Source organism: Choloepus didactylus, chromosome X (assembly GCF_015220235.1).
Source record: "Choloepus didactylus isolate mChoDid1 chromosome X, mChoDid1.pri, whole genome shotgun sequence".
NCBI lineage: Eukaryota > Metazoa > Chordata > Mammalia > Pilosa > Megalonychidae > Choloepus > Choloepus didactylus.
Window position 1 is genome coordinate 36,699,609 of NC_051334.1, and position 25,469 is coordinate 36,725,077.

A 25,469-nucleotide genomic window follows, 5' to 3' on the forward strand; every position below is an offset into this window, starting at 1 on the left:
ATACACAAATGGTAGAACCACAGATATTAATGGGAAGAATTTGAGGATATTCAGATCTCCAAAGGCAATTGCTAGGTTCTCCCACAAAATGCTCCCTTCACAGTCAAAATACTTACTGGAGGGTCTACTGGTGTGACCCTTTGGCAGTTCTTTTATTCTCAATAAACTAATTGAGAATACCATTCCATGATAGCTGAAGTAAAATGAAGAAAGGAGAAGTAGTTTGGATAAATCACTTTGGATCTACAGCCCAATTGTCTTTGAATTCACTTAGGTGTGTTGTTTTAATGGATGCTCTGAAGGCATGTGGGATGCCACAGCTGACTAAATTCTAAATAGAAAAAGCACAGACTTTAAAAGTAAGCACACCTCCCCCCTACGTGGGACCCAACTCCCAGGGGTGTAAATCTCCCTGGCAACACAGAGTATGACTCCCGGGGATGAATGTGGACCCGGCATCGTGGGACTGAGAGTATCTTCTTGACCAAAAGGGGGATGCAAAATGAGACAAAATAGTTTCAGTGGCTGAGAGATTCCAAATGGAGTCGAGAGGTCACTCTGGTGGACATTCTTATGCACTATATAGATAACACATCTTAGGCTTTAATGTATTGGAATAGCTAGAAGTAAATACCTGAAACTACCAAACTCCAACCCAGCAGTCTGGACTCCTGAAGACGATTATATAATAATGTAGATTACAAGGGGTGACAGTGTGATTGTGAAGACCTTGTGGATCACACCCCCTTTATCTAGTGTATGGATGAGTGGAGGAATGGGGATAAAAACTAAAGGACAAATGGGGTGGGATGGGGGGATGATTTGGGTGTTTTTTTTTTCACTTTTATTTTTTATTCTTGTTCTGGTTCTTTCTGATGTAAGGAAAATGTTCAGAGATAGATTGTGGTGATGAACGCATAACTATGTTATCATACTGTGGACAGTGGATTGTATATCATGGATGATTGTATGGTGTGTGAATGTATTTCAATAAAACTGAATTTAATAAAAAAAAAAAGTAAGCACAGCTGCAGCATGGAAAAATAATCAAGTCGGCCTCCTTAAAATGCCAAATGCCAGAAAATCTCCAACATTAGGGAAAAGTCCACCTAACAACACAGGCAGGATATTGTTTCTCAGAAGGCTCAGATTCTAAGACGGCTATCTAAAAAGTAGAGTCAAAGAGGGCCATCTTAGTTGACAACTCGAGTTTTTCGTCCCAAGATGTTTGGGTAGGTTTGTTCAAGATTCTTTTTATGGGAAAGCATATTATCGTCACCAAACATCGTCCAGAATCAGGGGCAAGAGAGTTTGTCTTCAAAGAAAGGGCAATTCTCTGAGCTGTAACAGTGGGCAATATGGTTGGGTAGTCCCAACCACGGTCTCGGCTCGCACACAGCTAGGAGGCATGGTAACTAGGTTGCCCTGCCTAGGCGGGCTGTGGGTGAGAAATTTCCATGCCCCTCAGCTCGGGAGGGCTGAGGACGGCGCGATGACGACAAATGACCAGAAAAGAATAATGTGTAGGGAGATAGGCATGCCAAAGAGCGAAAGGCTGGCGGGGACTTTGAGTGACTCGACGGAGAGGTGGGCGGGCCGCTTGACCCCGCGGCCAAGCCTGGCTTTCTCGAGAGTGAGTAAAGGGGTGCACCAAGTGGCCTCGACAGCTTCTTTGTCAGTATTAAAAACGGACCCTACAAGTGAAGCCCTCCAACCGGTTACCAAGAGCGCTCCGGATTCCCAGAGGAGACGGCGGAAGCTCCGCCCCTCAGATTCCCACCCCACCTGGCCCCGCCCCTCGTTTCCCAGTTCCCCTGCTCCCGCCCCTTCTCTCCTAACCCCGCCCCCGCCCTGCCCCTGCCGCTTCCCGCCGCCTTTCCCGTCCGGTTCGGGCTCTGGGTCTGCTCGGTGGCAGTGGGAGCGCGCAGGCGCGGCGGGCGGCTGGCGGATCGCAGAGTAGCGGCGCGTGGCGCGTGGTGAGTGAGGCAGCCGCGCGGGGAACCAAGCGGGGGAACACAGTTCGGGCGAGCGCCCTGGGAGGGAGCATGGTGTGGGGGGAGAGTGGCTGGAGAGCCTTCGGTCTCGGGAGGGGAAGCCGAGGGTGACGGCGCTGGCCGAGAGAGTCCGGCCCGGGAGCGGTGTGCGTGGTGGCAAGAGTGGGTGAGGGCGTGTATGAGGAGAAAAATGGAAGGAAGGGGTTCCGGAGGCTGGTTGTCCGCACTCGGGCTCGGCAGGACCGAGAGGCTGGCCAAGGGTGCTGGAGGGTGTCCCAGCCTCAAGTTCCTTCTTGTTTGGTGCCCCTGAGCGCTGTCCCGGGCCCCTCCCTTTCCCCCGCGCTGCCTCTGGGGTGCAGAGTTGCCGAGAACGTTCCCCGTCGCGGGGCAGAGGATTTGGGGGCGGTGGGCTGTCGCTCCGGGCTAGTGCCAAGGAAGGCGTGGTGTACATGTGACTTTCCTTCACCCCGCCCCCGGGAATGTGTCCGTCTTCTGGTCCATTGTGCTCTTGGACATTTTAACAAAGGCTGTGACTGTTTTCTAGGCAGTGGCGGGTGACAGCAGCGGCCGGGGCGGGACGGTCGAGGGGGGCGTGCGAGGTCGCGGTGAGGTCCTGGGGGACAGGGGAGGAAGGGGGGCTGGCGTGGGGAGAGAGGAAGGAAAGCAACAACCTTCCTGCCTCAGCCTTTTTCCCCCTTCCTGGTCTGCTGACTTTGGTAGAAAGAGCCACGAGAAGGATCTGACTGGAGTTTAGTGTGTGTGTTCGGACGCTGGCTGCAGCCATTGGTTTTGTGATTGTGCTGTTGATGTGTTTTCTACCGTCCCTTCAAGAGAAAAGCGAAACTAATGGAATTTGAGAGGGAGTAATTTAATGAAAGGTTGAAGAAGTGAAGTGTCAAAATTTAGAGCTAAATCACTGCCTTGTGATAGTCATAGTGTCAAGTCAAATTTTGAAGTAGGTGAAGGTGCGCAAGTGAGGGTAAGTGAAAAGTTAATTAGGCTGCGTTGATTGTTTCAATCAAGAGTGGATTATTGGGTGTGGGGATAGGGAAAGACCTGCCAGGATCTTGCGCAGACTCACTTTAGAACTCTTAAGTGATACTAGGAATACAAAACACTAGGGCAAATACTGTAATATTGGATACAGTTTCATAGGCTTTCATTTTCAAGTTTAGGAATTTTTTGAGCAATAGTATATGGGTTCTCAAGTATAGATATTGATATTTTTTACTCTTTTGGTTTAACTTAATACAACCAAACAAGCTGAACTTCCTCCTTCACCCCTTTCCCTTGATTGTGAATCCTGTTTTGTAAACATTTACTTTAGATCTGAAATGTGTTTGAAGATAATTTTTTTTCATGAAGCATGAAGCAAACAGGATTTCTTCTTATATTATTATAATTTTATTTTGTTTTTTCTTTATTTTCCTGTTATTTTAAGTTATATGCCACTAACATTACCAAGTTGACTGGGTGGGGGTGTCTGGGAAGTGGTTTCACCTTTTTCAGTGGCTGATGAGCTCCTATTCATCCTTCAAGACCCTCAGGTCTTTTTAAACTCCAGCAGCATCAGCATCCTTTCAGTTACTTCAGTCTTACCATTCCTACACCCCACCCCCCACCCCCAAATTTGAAATGTTCTCCAGGTTTGGTTAATTCAGATCCTTATTACCTTGCTTGAATGAGTTCTGTAGCCTCTTAACTGTTTTCCCTTCCTTAGGTTTCTCCTCTCTTGGCCATCTGCTTTATCTTCTGGAAGAACTGATGGTTTGTTCGTGTTATTTTTATACTTCAAAATCTTCAGTGGCTTTCCACTGCCTACAGAGTAAAGTCCAATTTACCTAGCCAGGCATTCAAAGCCTTCTGCAATTGGTCTTTACCTATCTTGTCATTCTTCATCTCCTCCTATATCTCCACAAACACTGTTATACAGCCACACCTGACTTCTAATCCTCTTTGAAAGTACTCAGACTTTGTTCAAACCACCTAGATTGACCATCTCCATATCACATTGTCAGTGTCTATTTGAAATCCTCTTGCTTTTAACAGCCTCTCCTACACCACCAATTTGGAATTAACTGTGCTTTTTTCCAAATTCACATAGGCCTGTGATTTAAGAAAATTTTATATTATATATCATAGTCGATATCTTTTATTAGTTATATGTGCCATTGTTTTTCCCATATTAGATTGTGAATTCTTTGAGGACAAGAGCTGGTTTAAAGTTTTCACGTATCCTATAGACACTTTGCCTTACCTTTACTATGCATCCAGTAAATGCTTATGTAATTGAATTAAATTTTCATCCATTTAGGGAGTGTTCATTTTTAGGAAAGGACTTACTCCTTCCCTGATTTTGATAGATAAGGAATTGATGACAGATGAGAAATTGAGGCCCAGGTGAGTTAAGTGAATTTTTGGTCATAATTGTTGAATATTTGCCCCCTAGAACTAGATGCTGTAATACTCTAATAATCACAGTTATAATCACTAATGATTAGTAAAATGTTGATGTCCCAGGTAATATGATGAACCGATCCTCACTTACACTGGAACAAGGATGTAAGATCATCATGTAGATGGCAAGTAAGGCTTCCTTAATGTAAAAACACTTTTTTTTCCACTTCACCTTTTTATGATATTAACCAGTGTTTCCCCCAAACACTTCAACTCAGTGTTTGGTTTTTAATGGATAAAACTTGGGACTCAGAAAGGATGAGTAGAGTCCATAAAACATTTTTATTTTTAAATTCTCTATCCTCTGTTATCTATAAACCCATCCATGGAAAATATTATTACAAACCAAACTACTATGATAATACCGTCTTAAAACTCTCTTCACTTATACTTCCTCCCCATGTTTCTGGTTTTCCCTCTAATTCTTTGACAGGCAACCTTAGTTACCTCACTGAGTTTTCTTCCCAGAATTTGGTCCAAGACTCTCTTTCCTTCTCACTCTATGTGGGAGACAAAATATCAATGTTAATGTCAATAATATCAAGGTCAAGGACATAGACTTTGGAGGCAAGATGTTAAACTTCTCTCTCTAAGCATCAGTTTCCTCATCTGTAAAAATCACTATAATACCTACCTGATAAGTGAGATAAGGTAAGTTAACAGCTTTTCATAGTGTGTAGCACATACTAATTGCTGTTAAAAGGTAGTTGTTGTTATTTGTTGTTTCTTATGTGCTACCATCATTTCAAAAGCAGTTAACTTCAAAATGTGGATGTATGGTCATCTGCCACCTTGTTCTAGCTCTAGTCCTGTATTTCTAGATTCCTCCCATGTATAAACTTCAGGGTGCCCAATAATCACAAGAATGTACAGATTTCTGGGCCCCACCCCCAGAGTTATGATTCAGTAGGTCTGAGATGGGACCTAAGAATTTCCATTTCTAACAAGTTCCCATGTGGTTGTGATGATGCCAGCCTGCAGAGATCACACTGAGTGGCACTGATCTAGGAGGCATTCAGACAAGTTGTGTGGAGGGCAAAAGATCAAAAAGTTATAGAAGAGAAGAGAGAGTTTAAAAGAGATAATGTCATATATCCTGTAAAGTTTGGGGAAGACAGGACTAAGGAAAGACAGTTGGATTTGGTAACCAGGAATTTTTGTTGGTTTGTTTTTTGGTGTGTGTCAGGGGCAGAGGGTGATTTAGTTATACTCCTCCCTTGGTGACATATTACCATTATTGTGACCAGAAGGGCATCAGATTCTTGGAGGGTGCTGTTTTCTCCAAAGTACTTATGCTTGCCCCCACCCCCACCCCCCAAATATAAACCCATCAAGTAAATAGTTATACTCCTCAGTTGGTGACACATTATCATTATGACCAGAAGGGCATCAGATTCCTGCAGGGAGCAAAGTACTTATGCTTGTCCCCACCACACCCCCAATATAAACCCATCAAATCAGAATTTCAGAGCTTGGAACCTGGAATGAAAATGTTTCAGGAGATTTTGGTGTGTACCCTAGTTAAGAACCACTTCTTTGAGCAATGGTGGTCAGAAAGTGGAGACAGTAAACATAACCTACTTTTGTCAGTAAATTGTTGGTGAAGAGAAAGGGGAAGAAAAAGATGGGAGTTTATAGATTTCAAGAGATCAAGAAAATTAGAGTATATAAAGTGAGGTGAAAAGCTTGCTGTGGAAGGGGAATGATTGAAGGATATAATTGCTCAGAGGATATAATTGATGGAACAGAGTACTGGAGCCAGAGAGCAGGAATGAATGGAATCGGGGGTACCAGGAGAAGAGAGGAGAAAAGAATGAGTGAAGAAAAAGAAATCTAAAGGTAGAGAGGGATGAAGTTGAGGAAACTCTTTAAGGAAGTTTTATACACGACTGTTTTTCAGTGGAACTTAAGTTGTCTGTGAACCCTAGTTTAGAGTGGATTTTGGAAGTTTAATAATGCTGGCAAATAAACTGGTAATTTCAGCTATTCCAGCTACCTCTAATGGTTGCACATGATTGTATTTTTCAAAAACTTTTGTCATGTAAATTGTCTAGATATGCTGTGCTGCAATGATATTGCCCCAGACCATGCCATTAGACCGCCATATTGTACGTTCTTATATGATTTTAATTCAATTACTCAACAAATACTTGCATGCCTATCAATTGCCAGGTCTTATTTTAGGCACTGAGGATACAATAGCAAATAAAACAGTTGCATTTTATTGGAAGTTTATGCCCTCAGAGAGCATAAATTATGCCCTATTTAAGGGAGGAAGACAACAGATAAAATATTAGTAAATATATATATTAAGTCATAGTGTATTCTTTGGAAAATATAAAACAGGGAGGGTGAATTGGGGAGCATTTATAGGTACCTATAGACTTTTACCTATGGGTGAATAAGGTGTGTTGAAGAGTGATAATCAGGGAAGACTTCACTGATTACCAAAGACCTATAGGAAATGTGAGAGCTATTTATTTAGGGAAAGAGCTTTCTAGGCAAAGAACAGCACATAGAAAGGTTCTGAGGTGGTACCTTTTTACCATTCATAGATATATAGATTTATAGATATACACTACTATTCAAAGGAATATAGGTACACACTTCTTTTGCTCAGTATTACATTTGTGAGATACATCCATAGTTTGATGCTTCTGAAACTTTGGTGTGCACATGAATCCTTGGGGATCTTGTTAAAATGCAGATTCTGATTCAGGAGGTCTGGGTTGGGCTCAGAGATTCTGCCTTTCTAACAAGGCGATGCTGATGTTGCTTGTCCACCGACAGTACTTGGAGTAAATAAGAAGGCTTTAGTTCATTCCATTTTCAACTGCTTCCTATGCTCTGAATACCTCAAGTCCCTGTGTAGATTTTCTCTGGAGGAGAGAAAAATGGAAAATTGTCCTTTAGTTCTCTGTCAAGTGTTGTCTTTTCAGAATTGGAAGCTGGAAGAAAACATTATTTCACATTTTAAATGGTTATTGCCATCAGTATAGAAAATTAAAGATAATATTTGGATAAAATGTTTGCAGTATAGTCAATTTTCTCATATTGCCTTTTAAGTTGCAGGCTATTTTATGGTAAGACAAAGTTAAAAAGGACACATTGTTGCACATATATGTGTGCTAACTTGAATATGTGTGTGAGTAATAGACAAGATAAAATGCTTTCTTTTAGGGCTTGTGACAAGAAATACTAGCTCCTGGTTTAATGTTACGATTTTTTTTTCCTAGTTAGGGCTTAGAAGACAACCTCTTGGTATTGCAACACTTCCTACAATGACAAAATGGTTCAATTATCCTGAAAACCTTGGGATGAGAGAAATAATATTGCCAGTGCAAGTTGACTTTTAAAGTATCCTTAGCAAATCACTTTGTATTATATTTGTCAAACCTTAATTTATTGAACACACCTTTGCTGTGTTAGGGGTATGCTTGTTTTACCCTTTGTAAAATAGAAATATGGTATTTCTCAAGAATGTTATGGAGCATAATGAGTGAGAATCATATAAAGTGCCACTGGGCTGAGATAATCAGAGTTTTAAAAAATGCTCAATCATTGCTTTCCTTTCTCTATTATTGGGTGGTAATAACTGGTATAGTTATTTTCACACTCATTCAAATACTGATGAATTTTAGGTAGCACTCATCTTTTTGAAAAACTTGACAATTTTAAATGGGGCAGAATTTAAATAAGAATTCAAATTTCTTAGGCACATTTTTAAATGCCTCAGATTTAGAACCTAGGATTTCTTTAGGAAAATATGTTATATATTAAATCCCTGACTTGGAGTAAGTTCCCTGTGCTTTATTTCTTCCCTTCTTTCAAAACTGCGTCATAGAAGATAATGTGTTATTTACTGGAGTCCTACATACCCAACTCCTCCTTTTTCAGTGACAGAGCTTTATTATGCAAAGCACTTTATATTCTGTGAATCTGCTCCAATCTATCTCCAGTTATGCCTGCTCTTTGCGGTTTGGTTTCTAATGTTATGCATTCCAATTTTGTAAAAAAATTCATCTGAGTAACTTGCCACAGTAATCCTCTCTGACATGTTTGCTTCAGGGAGAAAGCAGGCAAAGTTAGAAACATATGCCTAGTTTTAAAATTTGCTATCGCTGCAAAAATAGTTAATGGAATATATTCCATGTTTCTTTTTCTGTATTAGTATTACTCATGGGGCCAGAATAATGACTTTGGCAAGTGTGTATTTACTTTCCTATGTAATTTTATCCTGTTTCGGTATCTTCACTTTCCCCAGGATTAATCAAGAAAATATTATTTCATATAAAAGTAAAAAAATAATTTCTTTAGGTTCATAAGTAGTCCGAAAATACAAATGTTTTTGTTGCATTAACATGAATTGTATTGCAAAAATTAACATTCTTTGAAATTTAAAGTTTCTTTAACTTGAAAGACAAATGGTAGGTGTTAATATTTATTCATAGTATTTTCTCTGTATTTCTCTAAACTATGAATGTTCACCCAATTTATAGAATTGACTGTTACAAAGTTTTGAATAGTCCATTCCCATTGTTCCTAGTTCAGGGTGTATTAGTTCTTCCCTAACACTATAGTCATAGCCTTTTAACTGGTCTCCCCAGTCATTTATTGCCTGCCCTTAATTGAAATCTGCCCGTCCATGTATGCCACAAGCCTCTAACCTGCAGGCACCACCCTGCACAGTGCTCCTGGAAGTGTAGGCCCATCCACTCGTACAGACAGAACTGTCTACTCTCGCAAAGATTGTGTGTCCAACCTTTCCGAGCTGGCCTCTGGTTTTTCTGTTTGAGTTCTTAACCAATTAACTGGGGCTATTTTTTTTTTTTTTTTGCCAGAATCTTAACCCCATTTAGCCAGGGTTCAGAACATCTATATTGTCTTTGTCTACATGGTATCTGCAAACCAGGAATCAGGATGCTGAATACCCCTAGACTGTAGGTCTCTACTTTACTTCAACTGGGCTGACAAGAGGAAGAGGATACTAGGGCCCTCAGCAGACCATGAGGAGACTGGGGACAAATCCTGTGTACAGTGGGATTTTGTTTTTTCCTCTGGGGCCCAAACCTATACTTGACAGCCTTGTCTTTCATATGAATTTAGTGACAATTCATCATTCAGAAGATTGCCCAAACTATTTTTTTTCCTTCTCCACTCTCAAGCAACTCCTGGCCACATGGATTATCTTCCATAATAATAACTAACAATAATCCATCTGTGTTATGCCAAATGTTTTACTTTCATCTTTTTTATTATCCTGTAAGGTATATGACATTTATTCCCACTTTATAGTGAGGAAACTGCAGTTCAGAGAGGTTAAGTTCCAAAGGTCACATTGGGAAGTATATGGTAGAGCTGGAAATCCAATGCAGGTCTCTGACGCTAAAGCATGGAGCTCTTTAAGAAGGCCTGGTTGAACGAAGCATACTTTTCTGCTGCCACTTCCTATTCTTAGTTTCACACAGTAAACAGACAGTAAAACTTGGTGCTGAAGAAAAGAAAATGTATATTGAATACTTATTATGAATGCATTGCAAGAATCAAACATTATGGTCTAGCTAGCATGCACTAAGTGCTTAATGAATGTTGAATGAATGAATGAGAGGATGCTATGAAAGTGGAGTTAGAAAGGGAAATGGTAATCTTCCTGTGCATAATTAACATAGCGGTAGGCATATGGTAGGTACTCAATAAATATTTGTTGATGAGATTGTCCCCTGTCCCCTTCTATTAAAACACGGTGATGAATATAAGTATTTGAATCATAGATCCAGTCTTCTGGTGAAGAAAAAGATGGGTTTTAGTCAGTGCATTTCTTTCATATCATTTGATGAACTCTACCTCCAAAATAAGGCTATCATTTACCTGCTTCACCTTATTTGACCTCTCTCACTCACTCACTCCCTGAAACTCCTTCCTTGGCTTCTGCGCTTTTCCTGAATAATGCCATCAATTTCCATGGCTTCAGCTTCATTTGGCGCACTAAAAACTCTCACAGTTATATCCGCTCAGATTTTTTCCTTAAAGATCCAGGGTCATGTACATGATTGCCTACCTCAAACTAAAGTGTCTAAAACAGAACTCCCCTGGCTCACTACCCCACAGATATATCTGCTTCTCCTTTATTTCCCATATTGTTAAATAGGAAGGAGGCTCTATATTCAGGATGAGACCTTTGGGTAAGAAGCAGCCTGGGTATAAACAGGAATACAACAACATGGAGTTCCCTTAGCCACTCCTTTGGAGAAAATCACAGTCTTGTTGCTGGAGTAAAGTCCCCTAAATTAAGTAGCCAACAGTAATCTGCATCACCCCCTCCAAAGGAGTTTCTGTTCTGTGGTGCTTTTCTGTGTCAGTTGAGCTTCTACTCCTTGTTGGTTCATGCAAGGATAGCAAGAGAGTGAACTTTCTTTCTCATTATCTCCTTTTCATGAGCATAATGTGTGATTATAATCTTATTGTCATTTAAGCAGGTCTTATTCCAGCCTTTTATCTAAAACTTAAACCTTGGAATTAAAATCAACTTACTTTTCATTTAACATCTAGCTGACTATGATAATCATGACTTAAACTGCTCTCAGAGAGTTTATGCTGTATTATAGGTTTAGCTTATTTTAGTGTCTTTTGTAGCCCTCTTAATTAGTGAAGACAGGTATATTCTCTTGAATTTTCATTGTAATTTCACACCCACAGAACTCGCTCAAGATTTGTGTGGATTGTCCCCCATTGTCACTTTCTTTCCCAGCTGGATAACAGAACGTAAGTTGTTTTATGAGTTCTTTTTCCTCTTCAGTCTTCACAAAGGGCCTCCCCAGTGACACTGTGTGGCTAACTCTTACCTACATCTCTGGATCTATCCGTGGTTTCTCTTTCTTGTGCTGTAGTCGCTGGACTTCATATGATGGTGTTACATTTTTTTCCTGTTACATTAGCACAGTAGTATGCGGTTTTGCTTCTCTCTTCATCAAACACACTAGGCAGGACTTGTTTAAAATAGTATATGTATTGTCTTGAAACAGCTTTAATTTAGATGTTGTCCCTGTATAATATTAGCAAAGAAATCGTAAGCATTCCCTTCTTATACTTAGTCTTAATAGAACTTTATAAGGAATATTGCATTCTTTTATTCCAACAATGTTTACCATAACTCCTCTTGTAGTATTGATGGAAGCCATAAATTCTAATAAGATGGCCAACAGTTAATGTACTTCTAGCCTCCGTTTTGGCAGAGGTAAATCTTAGTTGCTTTATGGTCATCCATTATCTGTCTATCCATATCTGTATTTAATGAAATGTGATTCAAACGTATTATGGTGGAGGTTCCCAGCCATCCAGGACTAAGGCAGATTGTCTCAGACAGCTCTGATTTGTGCTTGTTCTGCAACTTTAGGGTTCTAGACCCAAGGTGTTAGCATTGTCTGGGGTAGATGTTAGCCCTGGTTAGCCTTTGATCTAACCTTCCTCCTTTTGACCAGAAGCAGCAGCATTAATTCCAGGGAGGATTACAAGACCCTGAGAGTATCTTTCCATGGGACCAAGGTTAGGGAAGTCAGATTTGGTGCTGGTGCTTCCTTCGTTGGGTACTGCATACACTTCCCACAAATAGGTCCCCTCCTTCAAGAGTGCCTGCATTTGGAGTGTTTAGTTCCATTTGCCTTTGCAAGTGGGTAACAAAGGATGTTCTGTTAAAAACGTCACACTCAGCGTACTCCACTATCACTTTCTTTTAACTAATTGAGGGCCCAACTGAAAAACTCAGTGCCACCTCTTAGAAAGTCTTGGAATTGAATATCATTCTATTAGTTCTGGTTCACAGAGAACCAAATAAGTCCAGCAGCATATTGTAGAAGAATAGCTTCACCGCTCAGCCCTCTTCAACCTGACACTTCTTCATTACAGGCCATGGGGGCAACGCTTGACTGTAATCTGACCCAAGTCTTGGCAAAGTGCCCTTTGATTCCTCCTGGAGCATGGGGAGGTAAGCTGTTTGTTGAGGAGCTGCCATGAAGCAGTTATCTTATCCCTTTTTTTAGGAAATTGCCATAAAGCCACTCTCACCCATCTTCTAGTTTCAGTTGGGTGCAGGTCTTTCCACCTTGTACCCCATGGGGTACAACTGCAGGCTTCTGTGTATATCTATACAACTGCTTGGGTTTACTTTATAGGTGGCTCTTCAACAGCAACAAACCCATTGCTTAGGCTCTCTGTCATCTGGCCCCTCCAGTTAGGTATCATCCTGTGGGACTAAGGACTCAGGGATCTGACACCATGCCTATCTTGCTTTTGCTGTCTATGTAAGTAATAAATTGTCTGAATCCATTTGGGCTTATCTCCTTACCAGCTGAATCTATGGAATTATGGCAAGCTACTCGAACAGCTGTAGTGGTAATACTTCTGGCCCTGGTGGCCACCATACTGCTGCTTAGGGAATGCTTGACCGTGTGACACAGTTGGGCTCCCACTGGCCAAATACCTGGTTGCTATATGTACCAAGGGAAACTCCTTGAGCCTTATACTTGTCTCTGGGCAGTATGGGGCCTCCAATGTGGCAGGTGGACAGAGGCCCGGGATTACTATTGAAATTACTCTGGATTGCTTTTCTCACATTGCCCGGCCAAGGAAGGTATTAAGACCTGCTCATTAGAAAGTCTTAGCTACACACATGGAAGGGCTCGCTCGCTCGCTCGCTCTCTCTCGCTCTCTCTCTCTCTCGCTCTCTCTCTCTCTCTCGCTCTCTCTCTCTCTCTCTCTCTCTCTCTCTCTCATACACACACACACATCTGAGTATGGTAGGAACCAAACAGTGGTTGGGCCTACCCAGAATGATGCACTTTAAATACATGGTTGCCTCCCGCACATAGATCCTGCAGTCACAAGTTTCTACCAGACATTCCTATTTGGGCATTAGATCTGTAAAAATAGAAGATGAGGTGGAAGGTAATTTCCATTTATATGTTTTTGAAAAATTTTCTACAATACTCATTGATTTTGCATTATGTTCTTTTCTAAGGCTATAAATTCCCTCTAAGCACTACTTTAACTACATTTCACAGATTTTTATATATTGTATTTTAATGATTATTTAGTTCAAATTATTATCTAATTTCTTTGGCAATTTATTCTTTGGCCCAATGATTATTTAGAGTTGTAGTGTTACTTTCCAAATATTTAGGGTTTTCCTGGTGTTAACAGGGGTATATGTGAGGAAAGGCCACAGCAGGTCTGGTTGCCAATTCCTTTGTCTCTCCAAGGGAACCTGGAACTGTGATTGACTCTTGGTCAACCCCTGAAAATGCGGCCTTTCAAAGGTTCTTTATGTTAATGCTGATTTTTTTTTTTTGTACACCTGGAGCAATGGATCGTGCTGTAACTACTTGTCAGAAATGCTTTGTACAAACATCAAGATTGATGATGTGTACCTGATTTCATTGTTGGGGTCCTGAGTTTCGGTTACTGTGCTGGTTGCATAGCAAGATATGCCTACATGACCAGCCCTCCATAAAAGCCATGAACCCTGAGATTCAAATGATCTTCCCTGGGCAGATATATTCTGCACATGTCCCTGTATTTCGCTACTAGAGAGGAAGCATATTTAGAAGCCTGTGTCTGACCTCTTTGGACTCTACCCAATGCATATCTTTTTCCTCATGCTTTTACTCTGTACTCTTTGATGTAATAAATCTTAGCCATGTGTATAAATAACCTTGAGTCCTTCTGGTCAATCACCAAACTTGAGGATGGTTCTGGGTTCCCCAAAACAGTGTTCTAATTTAATTACATTGTGGTCAGAGAATATACTCTGTATGATTTCAGTTTTTTTTTTTTTAATTTATTGAGACTTGTTTTATGGCTTAGAATATTGTCTTTCCTAGTAAGTGTACCATGTGCACTTGAAAAGAATGTGTATTCTGCCATTATTGGTTATATTTTTCTGTAAATACTAATTAGGTCAAGGTGACTGATAATGTTCTGGTCTTCAATGTCTTTGCTGATTTTTTTTTTCTTGTTTGATCAGTTGCTGAGAGAATGATGTTAAAATCTCCAACTATAATTGTGGCATTGTCTATTTCTCCCTTCAGTTCTGTCAATTCTTGTTTCATATATTTTGAAACTCTTATGGGGCACATACACATTTGTGATCATGTCTTCCTTTTGAATTGGCCCTTTTATCACTATGAAGTATTCCTCTTTATCTCTGGTAATACATTTGGTTTTGAAATTTGTCTTCTGCTACTAATAGCCATTCCAATCTTTTGCTTATTCTTTGCAAGGTATGTCTTTTCCATCCATTTACTTTTTCCTCTGTGTATATTTATATTTAAAATGAATCTTTTGTAAACAGCATATAGTTGGTGTCTTGTTTTACATTCTGTCAACCTGTGCCTTTAAATTGTAGTGTTTTGTTTAGTAATCTTTAACGTAATTGCTGGTATGGTTGGATTTGGGTTTAACTTTATTTTTTACTTTCTACTTGTCTCTTCTGTTTTTTCTTCTTCTGTTCCTCTTTCTTGCATTTTTTTTTCTTTTTGGAGTATTTGAATATGTTTTTAGAATACTGATTAATTTTTCCTATTGATATTTAAGCTGTTCTTCTTTGCATTATTTTTATAGTGGCTATCCTAGGGATTACAATATACAACCATAACTTTTCACGGTCCACTTAGATAATAATGCACTACTTAAAGTAAAATATTGAAATCTTACTGGCGCATACCCCTGTCTTTTATGTTATAGTTGTATGTAAAACACACACACCCCACAAAGACACTGTTATCATTTTAGTTTTAGATCGTTCCTTGGTTTATAAAAATTTCAAAATGGAAAAAGCAAAATCTTCTGCATTTGCCCAGCTATTTCCATTTCTGATATTCTTTATTCATTTTTAAAAACTTGTTATTGTAGTAATAAATATACAACTCAATTTCCCATTTTAACCATATTCAAGTGTACAATTCACTAGTAGTACTTACATTCACACTGTGGTGCTACCAAAGCTGATAATACATTACCTATACCTTTTCATCACCTGAAACAGAAACTTTTCCACTCATTAAAATTTATCTTTATTCATTTTTGAATAGCCCAGTTCCATCTGGTATTACTTCCCTTCTGTCTAAATAACTTCTTATAGTGCGGGTCTGCTGGCAACAAATGCATTTATTTATTTGTTTATCTATCTATCTTAGTCTGAAAATATTTTTATTTTGCTTTCACTCTTCATTGATACTTTTGCTATAGATATATAATTCTGGCTTGGCATCCACCCCCTGTCCCCAAGCGTTTAAGTTGTTTTTCCATTCTCTTCTGTCCTCCATGGTTTCTGATGAGAAGTCAACCATTAATCGGATTGTTGTTTTCTTGCTAGTGATATGTTATTTTCTTCTTGCTGCTTTCAAGGTTTGCTCTTTATCTTTGGCTTACAGCAGTTTATTATGCATCTCAGAATGGGCTTGTCTGTGTTTATTCTGCTCAGCATTCATTTAGTATCCTCTATGTGTCAGTTTCTGTCTTTCATCAATTTTGGGAAATTTTCATACATTATTTCTTCAGAGAGTTTTTCTTTCCCATTCTCTCTCCTCTTCTGATATTCTGATAATACTTATGTATAACTATTTGATTAGGCCCCTGAGCCTCTGTTTTTTTTATTTCAATCTTTTTTGTCTCTTTTCTTCACAGTGTAATTTCTAACATTCTGTTTTCAAGTTTGCTTACTCTTTCCTCTGTCATGTGCATTTGGCTGTGTCATGTCCATTTGGCTGTTAAGGCCATGCAATGATTTTTTTTCAGAAAATTTAATTTTCTTCTAAAATTTCCTTTTTTATATAGCTTCTATTTCTCTGCTGAGACTTTCCATTCCTCTGCTGAGGTTTTCATGAATTGGAAACATGTTTTCATGTACTTCATTTGGGATAATTATAATGGCCACTTTAAAATCCTCATCTTGTTCATCTTGGGGTTGGACTAGATTGATTTTCTGTTCTTTTGATACTGTGTTTCATTTTCTTGATTCTTTTTATGCAGGGTACTTTCGGATTATATCTTGGATGTTATGAATGTTAAGTTGGAGATTCTGAATTATGTTATTTTTCTCGGATAAGTATTGTTTCCTTTGTTTTAGCAGCTAGTTTTCTTGGCTGGGCTTGAACAGCCAACTATGTTTTTTGTGCAGCAACTCTGGTCTCTGTTTAGATTTTTTTCGTTTGGGGAGAGTTGCTAAGAGTCTGGCGGGTGTGCAAGCATGATCAGGGTTTAGTCAGAGATGTACATAGAGTTTAGGGATCTACCTTTTGGCTTTTTTTCTTAAATGCTCATGGTACCCTGGATACTTTTTTCTGGTTCTCCAGGCCTCAATGACTGTGGGGTTTTCAGATGTGTCCACTTCTGCTGCAAGCATTTTGGACTGTACCTAGCCCTAGACTAAAAGGCACACCCTCTACTCTGCTGCAGGTGAGTGCACACTCCCCACCAGTGTCTGTCTGCTTCTCTTCACTTAACAGTAGCTTTAGGGTGGCGGCTCCCATCTCAGTTCAACATTTGTCCCTTTGTTTTGTCTCTGTTCCACACAAGCATGGTCCAGGGTATGGTCAGAGTTGTGGGTAGACAGAGTTTGAGGATTTCCTGTCTGACTCTTTCTTCTGGGATTCCCCCACCTTGACTTTTCTGGTTCCCCATTCAGAAAGATGAGGGTTTTTTAATGTGTGCCCCCTCCTCCCCCAGCTGCTCTGTACAAGTGCTGTAGTCAGCCCCAGGCTAAAGCCATGGAGATGAAAACTTATTTGTAGAGCTCCCTGTCTCTCTTCCTCCTAGCAATGTTGGGTTCCCCATCAGAGTTTGTGTGCTTTCTGTTTACTCTACAGGACCTTAAGTTTGTTTCTCTTTCTGTTGTATCCTGGTTTTGTAGTTGTTTTCTGTGTGAGGGAGGGGGAAAGGAGGAGGAAAGGGTGTCCTATAGGTTCTTAGTTCATCATACCCAGAAATAGAAACAATTTTAAGTTTTGAGGACTATTTCCTTGAGGGGGAAAAAAAAGAGAAGAAAAAAAAAGAGCTTTACTGAATAGCTTCTTAGAGACATCAAGGACCATGAGTTCCTTCAGTGAATGTTGGTAGTTGATAAAAGTAGAATTTTGTGATGTCATCGTTTCTTGTTCTTCATAGAAGGGGGAGTAGGAGGGGAGACATTTTGGATTCAAGCAGAATCTTGTCTCCAAAAAGGAGACAAGCAACCTCTGTGAGCCCACCTCTGTAAGCTGTGTTGAAAATAGAATAACTTTTTACAGAACCTGGAGGTTTGTTGTTTTTTTTTTTTTTTTAACCTATTTATGGCTGTTTTGAATCAAAGGCTAGATTCTACTGTGCTTAGTATAATGCCTCTCATAAAGTTAAAGGTCCAGTAAATGTTAGTTGAATCTATTATTTGAGATTAGCAATAATAATAGCCATTAATAAATTAGCTGAGGGTGAATGTTTTGATTATCTCAGAAACAAGATGATTAGGTAAAGAAAATATTTGTGTATTTTTTCTTCTTGTACTCATGTAGATAACAAAGCCAGTACATTTCAAGCCATTTAAAATAGCAGATTAATTTGTCCATTTTATACTTTTTAATATAATGCTATATACATGAATTGTTTGTGAGCAATCCCTGTGATGGTTGTTTCCTACTTCTGTCTAACTCATTTGTTGAAGAACTGTAGGGAATAGAGAGCTTGGTAATTAAATATGGTTCATTTTGTAGTTTGCTGTCTCACCTGACCACCAAAGTAAATGAGATTATTAACATGAACACCTTTAAAATGTGTATAGAAATTAGCAGGTTATAGAAATTTTCAAAGAATTCAGAGTATAGCATAGCAAAGAATTAGTGTCTCTAATACTGGGTTAAAGTGTTGAAGGGATATAAAATTAATCAAAATTCAATTTGAAACACTTTATATGTGACTTTTGACTCATTTCCCTCTTGTTAATTTGTGTGTAGGAGATTATGTGGAGTTTTGATATCATTATGGTGATTTACAGGCTGCATTTAGGTACTCTTCATTCTTGAATAGGAATAAGGTCAAAGCAGCCACACTGGCCTGTCACTAAAATTAGAGATTTGGCATTGATTTGCAGTGTGATTATTGTAAAGGAGATGTAGTATGGAACTGTTTCCTGAGATTAAGCATTCAGCATCATATCTCAGAAACCCTTTTCAGTTGTCTGCCCTAGGTCTCAGTGTGGTAGGCAGACTGGGGAACTCTGGAAAGGCTCGGGACTTCTGGGTTCATTAAGAGGCTGTAGTAGCCATCTTGCTGTTGGCTGCAGTGGCCAGTAGCTACGAGTCCCCTGCAAATAGCATCTTTCTCCCTGAGGTAACCTGGGTTAAAATCCAGTGCCCCCAAGCTGCTTTGAGACTTTAATTGCATGAGTAAGCACTGAAAATGTGAAAAACAATTTTAGACTGAATAACAAGGTATTAAAATGAAGAATGCCTTTTTTTTTGGCTATTCATACACATTGCCATGTGGATTCAATATTTTTTCCAAATAATTCTGAAGGACTCTATAATTTAATGGATTTTTGTTTGATTCTCCTGATGTCCCAGTTGCATTCCTGTTGATTCTGTACTAGATCACAGTATTTACTACCTTTGTCTTACTCTCACATCTCTGAGGTAGATTAATGCTTCAGTTGATTAGGAGGTAAGGAGTTGTATTTTCAAGGGACTTTTCTCATGTCTCACAGTGTCTGTGTGGTAAGGAGGACAGGGCGGATGTCTGTTTGAGAATAAGCAGCACCTGATATTAGAATCATATAATGTTTGCATGAAGTTTAGCGAAATGCTTGGCCAAAGAGAATTCTCTTTTCAAATTAGTAACTAAATTGGTATGTGGGAGGAGTGCCTCTTCTAAGATTGCCTAAAGATTGTAGCTAAAACTGCAGCTAGACATTTCAGATGCAGTTTCAAATGAGGTGAAGAGATGGTGAGGTAATTTTCTTAAGTACTTGGATCCTGATTGTCTCCCAAGGCTTTGAAGCTGTGAGTTACAAAATAAACTGATTTAATCTCCTGGGATCTTTGCCAGGTTCATAATTGCACTGAGGTTTTTGATGATCACAAAGAACATGATGTCCTTCTCTGTACTCTAGGAGTGAGATGATTCCTAGACAATAAAGAATAAGAGTAGATTTTAGTTTGGGAGACTTGGAAAATCATATTTTTTATAGGCCAGAAACAACAGTTTATCTGGGGCATGGTTGTGCAGCCAGTGAGTTGTGACTACTAGGTTTATTGAGATACTTGTGAAAATATCCATTAGACTGTAAGCAACACGAGGGCAGGTTTTATGTCTATTTAGAAAATCATTGCATTCTGACACAATGTGTGACTGGTAAGTCCTTGTTATTTTTTGTTGGAAAAATGGAGAGTATATTACAATGTCCCAGATTTCCTTACTTTTTTTTTAGCATGGGGATTGAGGGTAGCAGTGTTGGAAAGAAAGCAGGATAGGGTGTTCTTTCCCTTTACTCCTTTCCCTTTATTCAATCAAGTCTTCCTTTATCAAGATTCTCAAGTGTTGCCTTGTCTGTGCGGCCTTCTATCCTTCCTGGGTGCAATTGACTTGACCACTCTTTCCTTAATATATCCCTTACATCTTTTATAGCATTTACATCGAGTTTATTACATTTTTAATATGTATCTGATTCTACCACAGTGTAAAGATCAGTTACTATTCATGTGTCTATTCCTGATATATTAGCAGGAATGTGTTTGGCTGCAAGTAGTAGGAGATGCAGCTCTAGATGCTTAGATAACAGTAGCTATCTAAAAATACACATTTGGAGGTAAATAATTCAGGGCAGGTGTCTTCAAGGACCCATATCTTTCTGTCTTTCCAGTCCACCATGCTTAGCATGTTGTCATTCTCATGATTTTACAATGGCTATACCTCACGCCTCATGTCTATATTCCACACAGGAAGAAAGAGGGCAAATGGCAGAAGAGTTTGCCAGAAGTATGTCTCTAGAACAAAAGACTTTCTCTACATCACATTGACCAGAACTGGGTCACATGGCTACCCTTACTTTCAAGGGAGTTTGAGAAGCCCTTACACCAGAGAAAGGCAGGGGGTAAAGGCATCATGAGTGGCATTTGTATAGATAGTCTACAATGCCATGTTCATGATGTTCATGATTGGGTTCTCCCTCAGAAATGTTCTGGCATATGTCCTATTAATTATGTCACACGTTGAATGTATTTTAACAGGCTCACCATATTAAACCTCAAGGACAAATCTATTTCTTGCTATTTCTTCAAATTCTTTGCATCTATTTTAAAAGTGTGGTCTGACTCATGGTTTCAAATTAAACTTACTTTGGCCATTTTCAAGTTCAAGGATATATAGTCAGAGGTAGAAATAATCAGTAGTACAAGAGAATGTGGTTCCAGGAACTTGGTCCTAACAGTATGGAAACCATGTAACTCTGTAAGCGATGGATTCCATAAATGATCTATCCACTTTCTAGGATTCTGTGATTTCTAGAAATCTTTAGCTTTCAGTTCCTTCCTTCTGAGAACTGAATTTTGATAGAGGGAGAGGCTGCAGCACTTGATGGGTCCTCTTGTTTGTAGTGTAAGTTTGTTTAATTTCTGTGTCAGTACAGAGTCTCTGGGTGTCAATGAGATAACCCCTTCTTTTTTTTTTTTTTTTTTATCTTCATTTTATTGAGATATATTCACATACCACACAGTCATACAAATCAAATCGTACATTCGATTGTTCACAGTACCATTACATAGTTGTACATTCATCACCTAAATCAATCCCTGACACCTTCATTAGCACACACACAAAAATAACAAGAATAATAATTAAAGTGAAAAAGAGCAATTGAAGTAAAAAAGAACACTGGGTACCTTTGTCTGTCTGTTTGTTTCCTTTCCCTATTTTTCTACTCATCCATCCACAAACTAGACAAAGTGGAGTGTGGTCCTTATGGCTTTCCCAATCCCATTGTCACCCCTCATAAGCTACATTTTTATACAATTGTCTTCGAGATTCATGGGTTCTGGATTGTAGTTTGTAGTTTGATAGTTTCAGGTATCCACCACCAGCTACCCCATTCTTTAGAACCTAAAAAGGGTTGTCTAAAGTGTGCATAAGAGTGCCCACCAGAGTGACCTCTCGGCTCCTTTTGGAATCTCTCTGCCACTGAAGCTTATTTCATTTCCGTTCACAACCCCCTTTTGGTCAAGAAGATGTTCTCTGTCCCACGATGCCAGGTCTACATTCCTCCCCGGGAGTCATATTCCACGTTGCCAGGGAGATTCACTCCCCTGGGTGTCTGATCCCACGTAGGGGGGAGGGCAGTGATTTCACCTTTCAAGTTGGCTTAGTTAGAGAGAGAGGGCCACATTTGAGCAACAAAGAGGCATTCGGGAGGAGGCTCTTAGGCACAATTATAGGGAGGCCTAGCCTCTCCTTTGCAGCAACCATCTTCCCAAGGGTAAAACCTATGGTAGAGGGCTCAACCCATCAAACTACCAGTCCCCTATGTCTGTGGTCATGTTAGCAACCATCGAGGTGGGGTACGCCAATACCCCTGCATTCTCCAAAGGCTCCTCAAGTGGGCACTACATCTTTTTTTTTTTCCTTGTTTTTCTTTTTTTTCTTTTTTTTTTTTTTTACTTTCCCTTCTTTTTTAAATCAACTGTATGAAAAAAAAGTTAAAAAGAAAACATACAATAAAAGAACATTTCAAAGAGACCATAACAAGGGAGTAAGAAAAAGACAACTAACCTAAGATAATTGCTTAACTTCCAACATGTTCCTACTTTACCCCAAGAAAGTTACCTAATATAGCAACATTTCCGTGAACTTGCTCCTACTATATCCATCAGAAATTAACAGACCATAGTCATTCCTGGGCATCCCCAGAACGTTAAATAGCTTATCTGTTCTTCTTGGATTATTGTTCCCCCTTCCTTAACTGCTCTCTATTGCTAGTTCCCCTACATTCTACATTATAAACCATTTGTTTTACATTTTTCAAAGTTCACATTAGTGGTAGCATATAATATTTCTCTTTTTGTGCCTGGCTTATTTCGCTCAGCATTATGTCTTCAAGGTTCATCCATGTTGTCATATGTTTCACGAGATCGTTCCTTCTTACTGCCGCGTAGTATTCCATCGTGTGTATATGCCACATTTTCTTTATCCACTCATCTGTTGAAGGACATTTGGGTTGTTTCCATCTCTTGGCAATTGTGAATAATGCTGCTATGAACATTGGCGTGCAGATATCTGTTCGTGTCACTGCTTTCCGATCTTCCGGGTATATACCGAGAAGTGCAGTCGCTGGATTGAATGGTAACTCTATATCTAGTTTTCTAAGGAACTGCCAGACTGACTTCCAGAGTGGCTGAAACATTATACAGTCCCACCAACAATGAATAAGAGTTCCAATTTCTCCACATCCCCTCCAGCATTTGTAGTTTCCTGTTTGTTTAATGGCAGCCATTCTAACCGGTGTTAGATGGTATCTCATTTTGGTCTTAATTTGCATCTCTCTAATAGCTAGTGAAGCTGAACATTTTTTCATGTGTTTCTTGGCCATTTGTATTTCCTCTTCAGAGAGCTGTCTTTTCATATCTTTTGCCCATTTTATAATTGGGCTGTCTGTACTATTGTCATTGAGTTGTAGGATTTCTTTATATATGCAAGATATCAGTATTTTTTTTTTTTAATCATCATTTTATTGAGATATATTCACATACCACGCAGTCATACAAAACAAATTGTACTTTCGATTGTTTACAGTACCATTACATAGTTGTACATTCATCACCTAAATCAATCCCTGACACCTTCATTAGCACACACACAAAAATAACAAGAATAATAATTAGAGTGAAAAAGAGCAATTGAAGTAAAAAAGAACACTAGGTACCTTTGTCTGTTTGTTTGCTTCCCCTACTTTTCTACACATCCATCCATAAACTAGACAAAGTGGAGTTTGGTCCTTATGGCATTCCCAATCCCACTGTCACCCCTCATAAGCTACATTTTTATAAAACTGTCTTCGAGATTCATGGGTTCTGGGTTGTAGTTTAATAGTTTCAGGTATCCACCACCAGCTACCCCAATTCTTTAGAACGTAAAAAAGGTTGTCTAAAGTGTGCGTAAGAGTGCCCACCAGAGTGATCTCTCGGCTCGTTTTGGAATCTCTCTGCCACTGAAGCTTATTTCATTTCCTTTCACATCCCCCTTTTGGTCAAGAAGATGTTCTCCATCCCACGATGCCGGGTCTACATTCCTCCCCGGGAGTCATATTCCACGTTGCCAGGGAGATTCACTTCCCTGGGTGTCTGATCCCACGTAGGGGGGAGGGCAGTGATTTCACCTTTCAAGTTGGCTTAGCCAGAGAGAGAGGGCCACATCTGAACAACAAAGAGGCATTCAGGAGGAGACTCTTAGGCACAAATACAGGGAGGCCTAGCCTCTCCTTTGCAGCAGCCGTCTTCCCAAGGGTAAAACTTATGGTAGAGGGCTCAACCCATCAAACCACCAGTCCCCTATGTCTGTGGTCATGTTAGCAACCATGGAGGTGGGGTAGGCGAATACCCCTGCATTCTCCACAGGCTCCTCAAGGGGGCACTACATCTTTTTTTTTTTTTTTTTTCCTTGTTTGTCTTTTTTCTTTTTTTTTTTTCTTTAACTTTCCCTTCTTTTTTCAAATCAACTGTATGAAAAAAAAGTTAAAAAGAAAACAAACATACAATAAAAAAACATTTCAAAGAGACCATAGCAAGGGAGTAAGAAAAAGACAACTAACCTAAGATAACTGCTTAACTTCCAACATGTTCCTACTTTACCCCAAGAAAGTTACATAATATAGCAACATTTCAGTGAACTTGTTCCTACTACATCCATCAGAAATTAACAGACCATAGTCATTTCTGGGCATCCCCAGAACGTTAAATAGCTTATCTGTTCTTCTTGGATTATTGTTCCCCCTTCCTTAATTGCTCTCTACTACTAGTTCCCCTACATTCTACATTATTAACCATTTGTTTTACATTTTTCAAAGTTCACATTAGTGGTAGCATATAATATTTCTCTTTTTGTGCCTGGCTTATTTCGCTCAGCATTATGTCTTCAAGGTTCATCCATGTTGTCATATGTTTCACCAGATCGTTCCTTCTTACTGCCGCGTAGTATTCCATCGTGTGTATATACCACATTTTATTTATCCACTCATCTGTTGAAGGACATTTGGGTTGTTTCCATCTCTTGGCAATTGTGAATAATGCTGCTATGAACATTGGCGTGCAGATATCTGTTCGTGTCACTGCTTTCCGATCTTCCGGGTATATACCGAGAAGTGCAATCGCTGGATCGAATGGTAGCTCTATATCTAGTTTTCTAAGGAACTGCCAGACTGACTTCCAGAGTGGCTGAACCATTATACAGTCCCACCAACAATGAATAAGAGTTCCAATTTCTCCACATCCCCTCCAGCATTTGTAGTTTCCTGTTTGTTTAATGGCAGCCATTCTAACCGGTGTTAGATGGTATCTCATTGTGGTCTTAATTTGCATCTCTCTAATAGCTAGTGAAGCTGAACATTTTTTCATGTGTTTCTTGGCCATTTGTATTTCCTCTTCAGAGAACTGTCTTTTCATATCTTTTGCCCATTTTATAATTGGGCTGTCTGTACTATTGTCATTGAGTTGTAGGATTTCTTTGTATATGCAAGATATCAGTCTTTTGTCAGATACATGGTTTCCAAAAATTTTTTCCCATTGAGTTGGCTGCCTCTTTACCTTTTTGAGAAATTCCTTTGAGGTGCAGAAACTTCTAAGCTTGAGGAGTTCCCATTTATCTATTTTCTCTTTTGTTGCTTGTGCTTTGGGTGTAAAGTCTAGGAAGTGGCCTCCTAATACAAGGTCTTGAAGATGTTTTCCTACATTATCTTCTAGGAGTTTTATGGTACTTTCTTTTATATTGAGATCTTTGGTCCATTTTGAGTTA

The 25,469-nt window shown here is 39.5% G+C and overlaps 1 protein-coding gene across 5 annotated transcripts in view; it reads left to right on the forward strand.

The window, feature by feature from the left end:
- Positions 1–1,862: 1,862 nt before the first annotated feature.
- PRRG1 (proline rich and Gla domain 1) overlaps positions 1,863–25,469 on the forward strand; it is a 157,013-nt gene continuing 133,406 nt past the window's right edge. For 2 of the 5 annotated variants that reach the window (XR_005214624.1, XM_037822217.1), the window contains exons 1-2: positions 11,185–11,213; positions 12,354–12,432. Coding sequence is in view for 1 of the 5 variants with exons in the window: in XM_037822217.1 (XP_037678145.1) it covers positions 12,425–12,432 (8 nt within the window). In the remaining 4 variants the exon portion in view is untranslated. Of the gene's footprint in view, positions 1,977–11,168; positions 11,214–12,353; positions 12,433–16,806; positions 16,902–25,469 lie in introns of those variants that run through there. The other 3 variants (XM_037822218.1, XM_037822220.1, XM_037822219.1) reach the window with 3 other exon arrangements.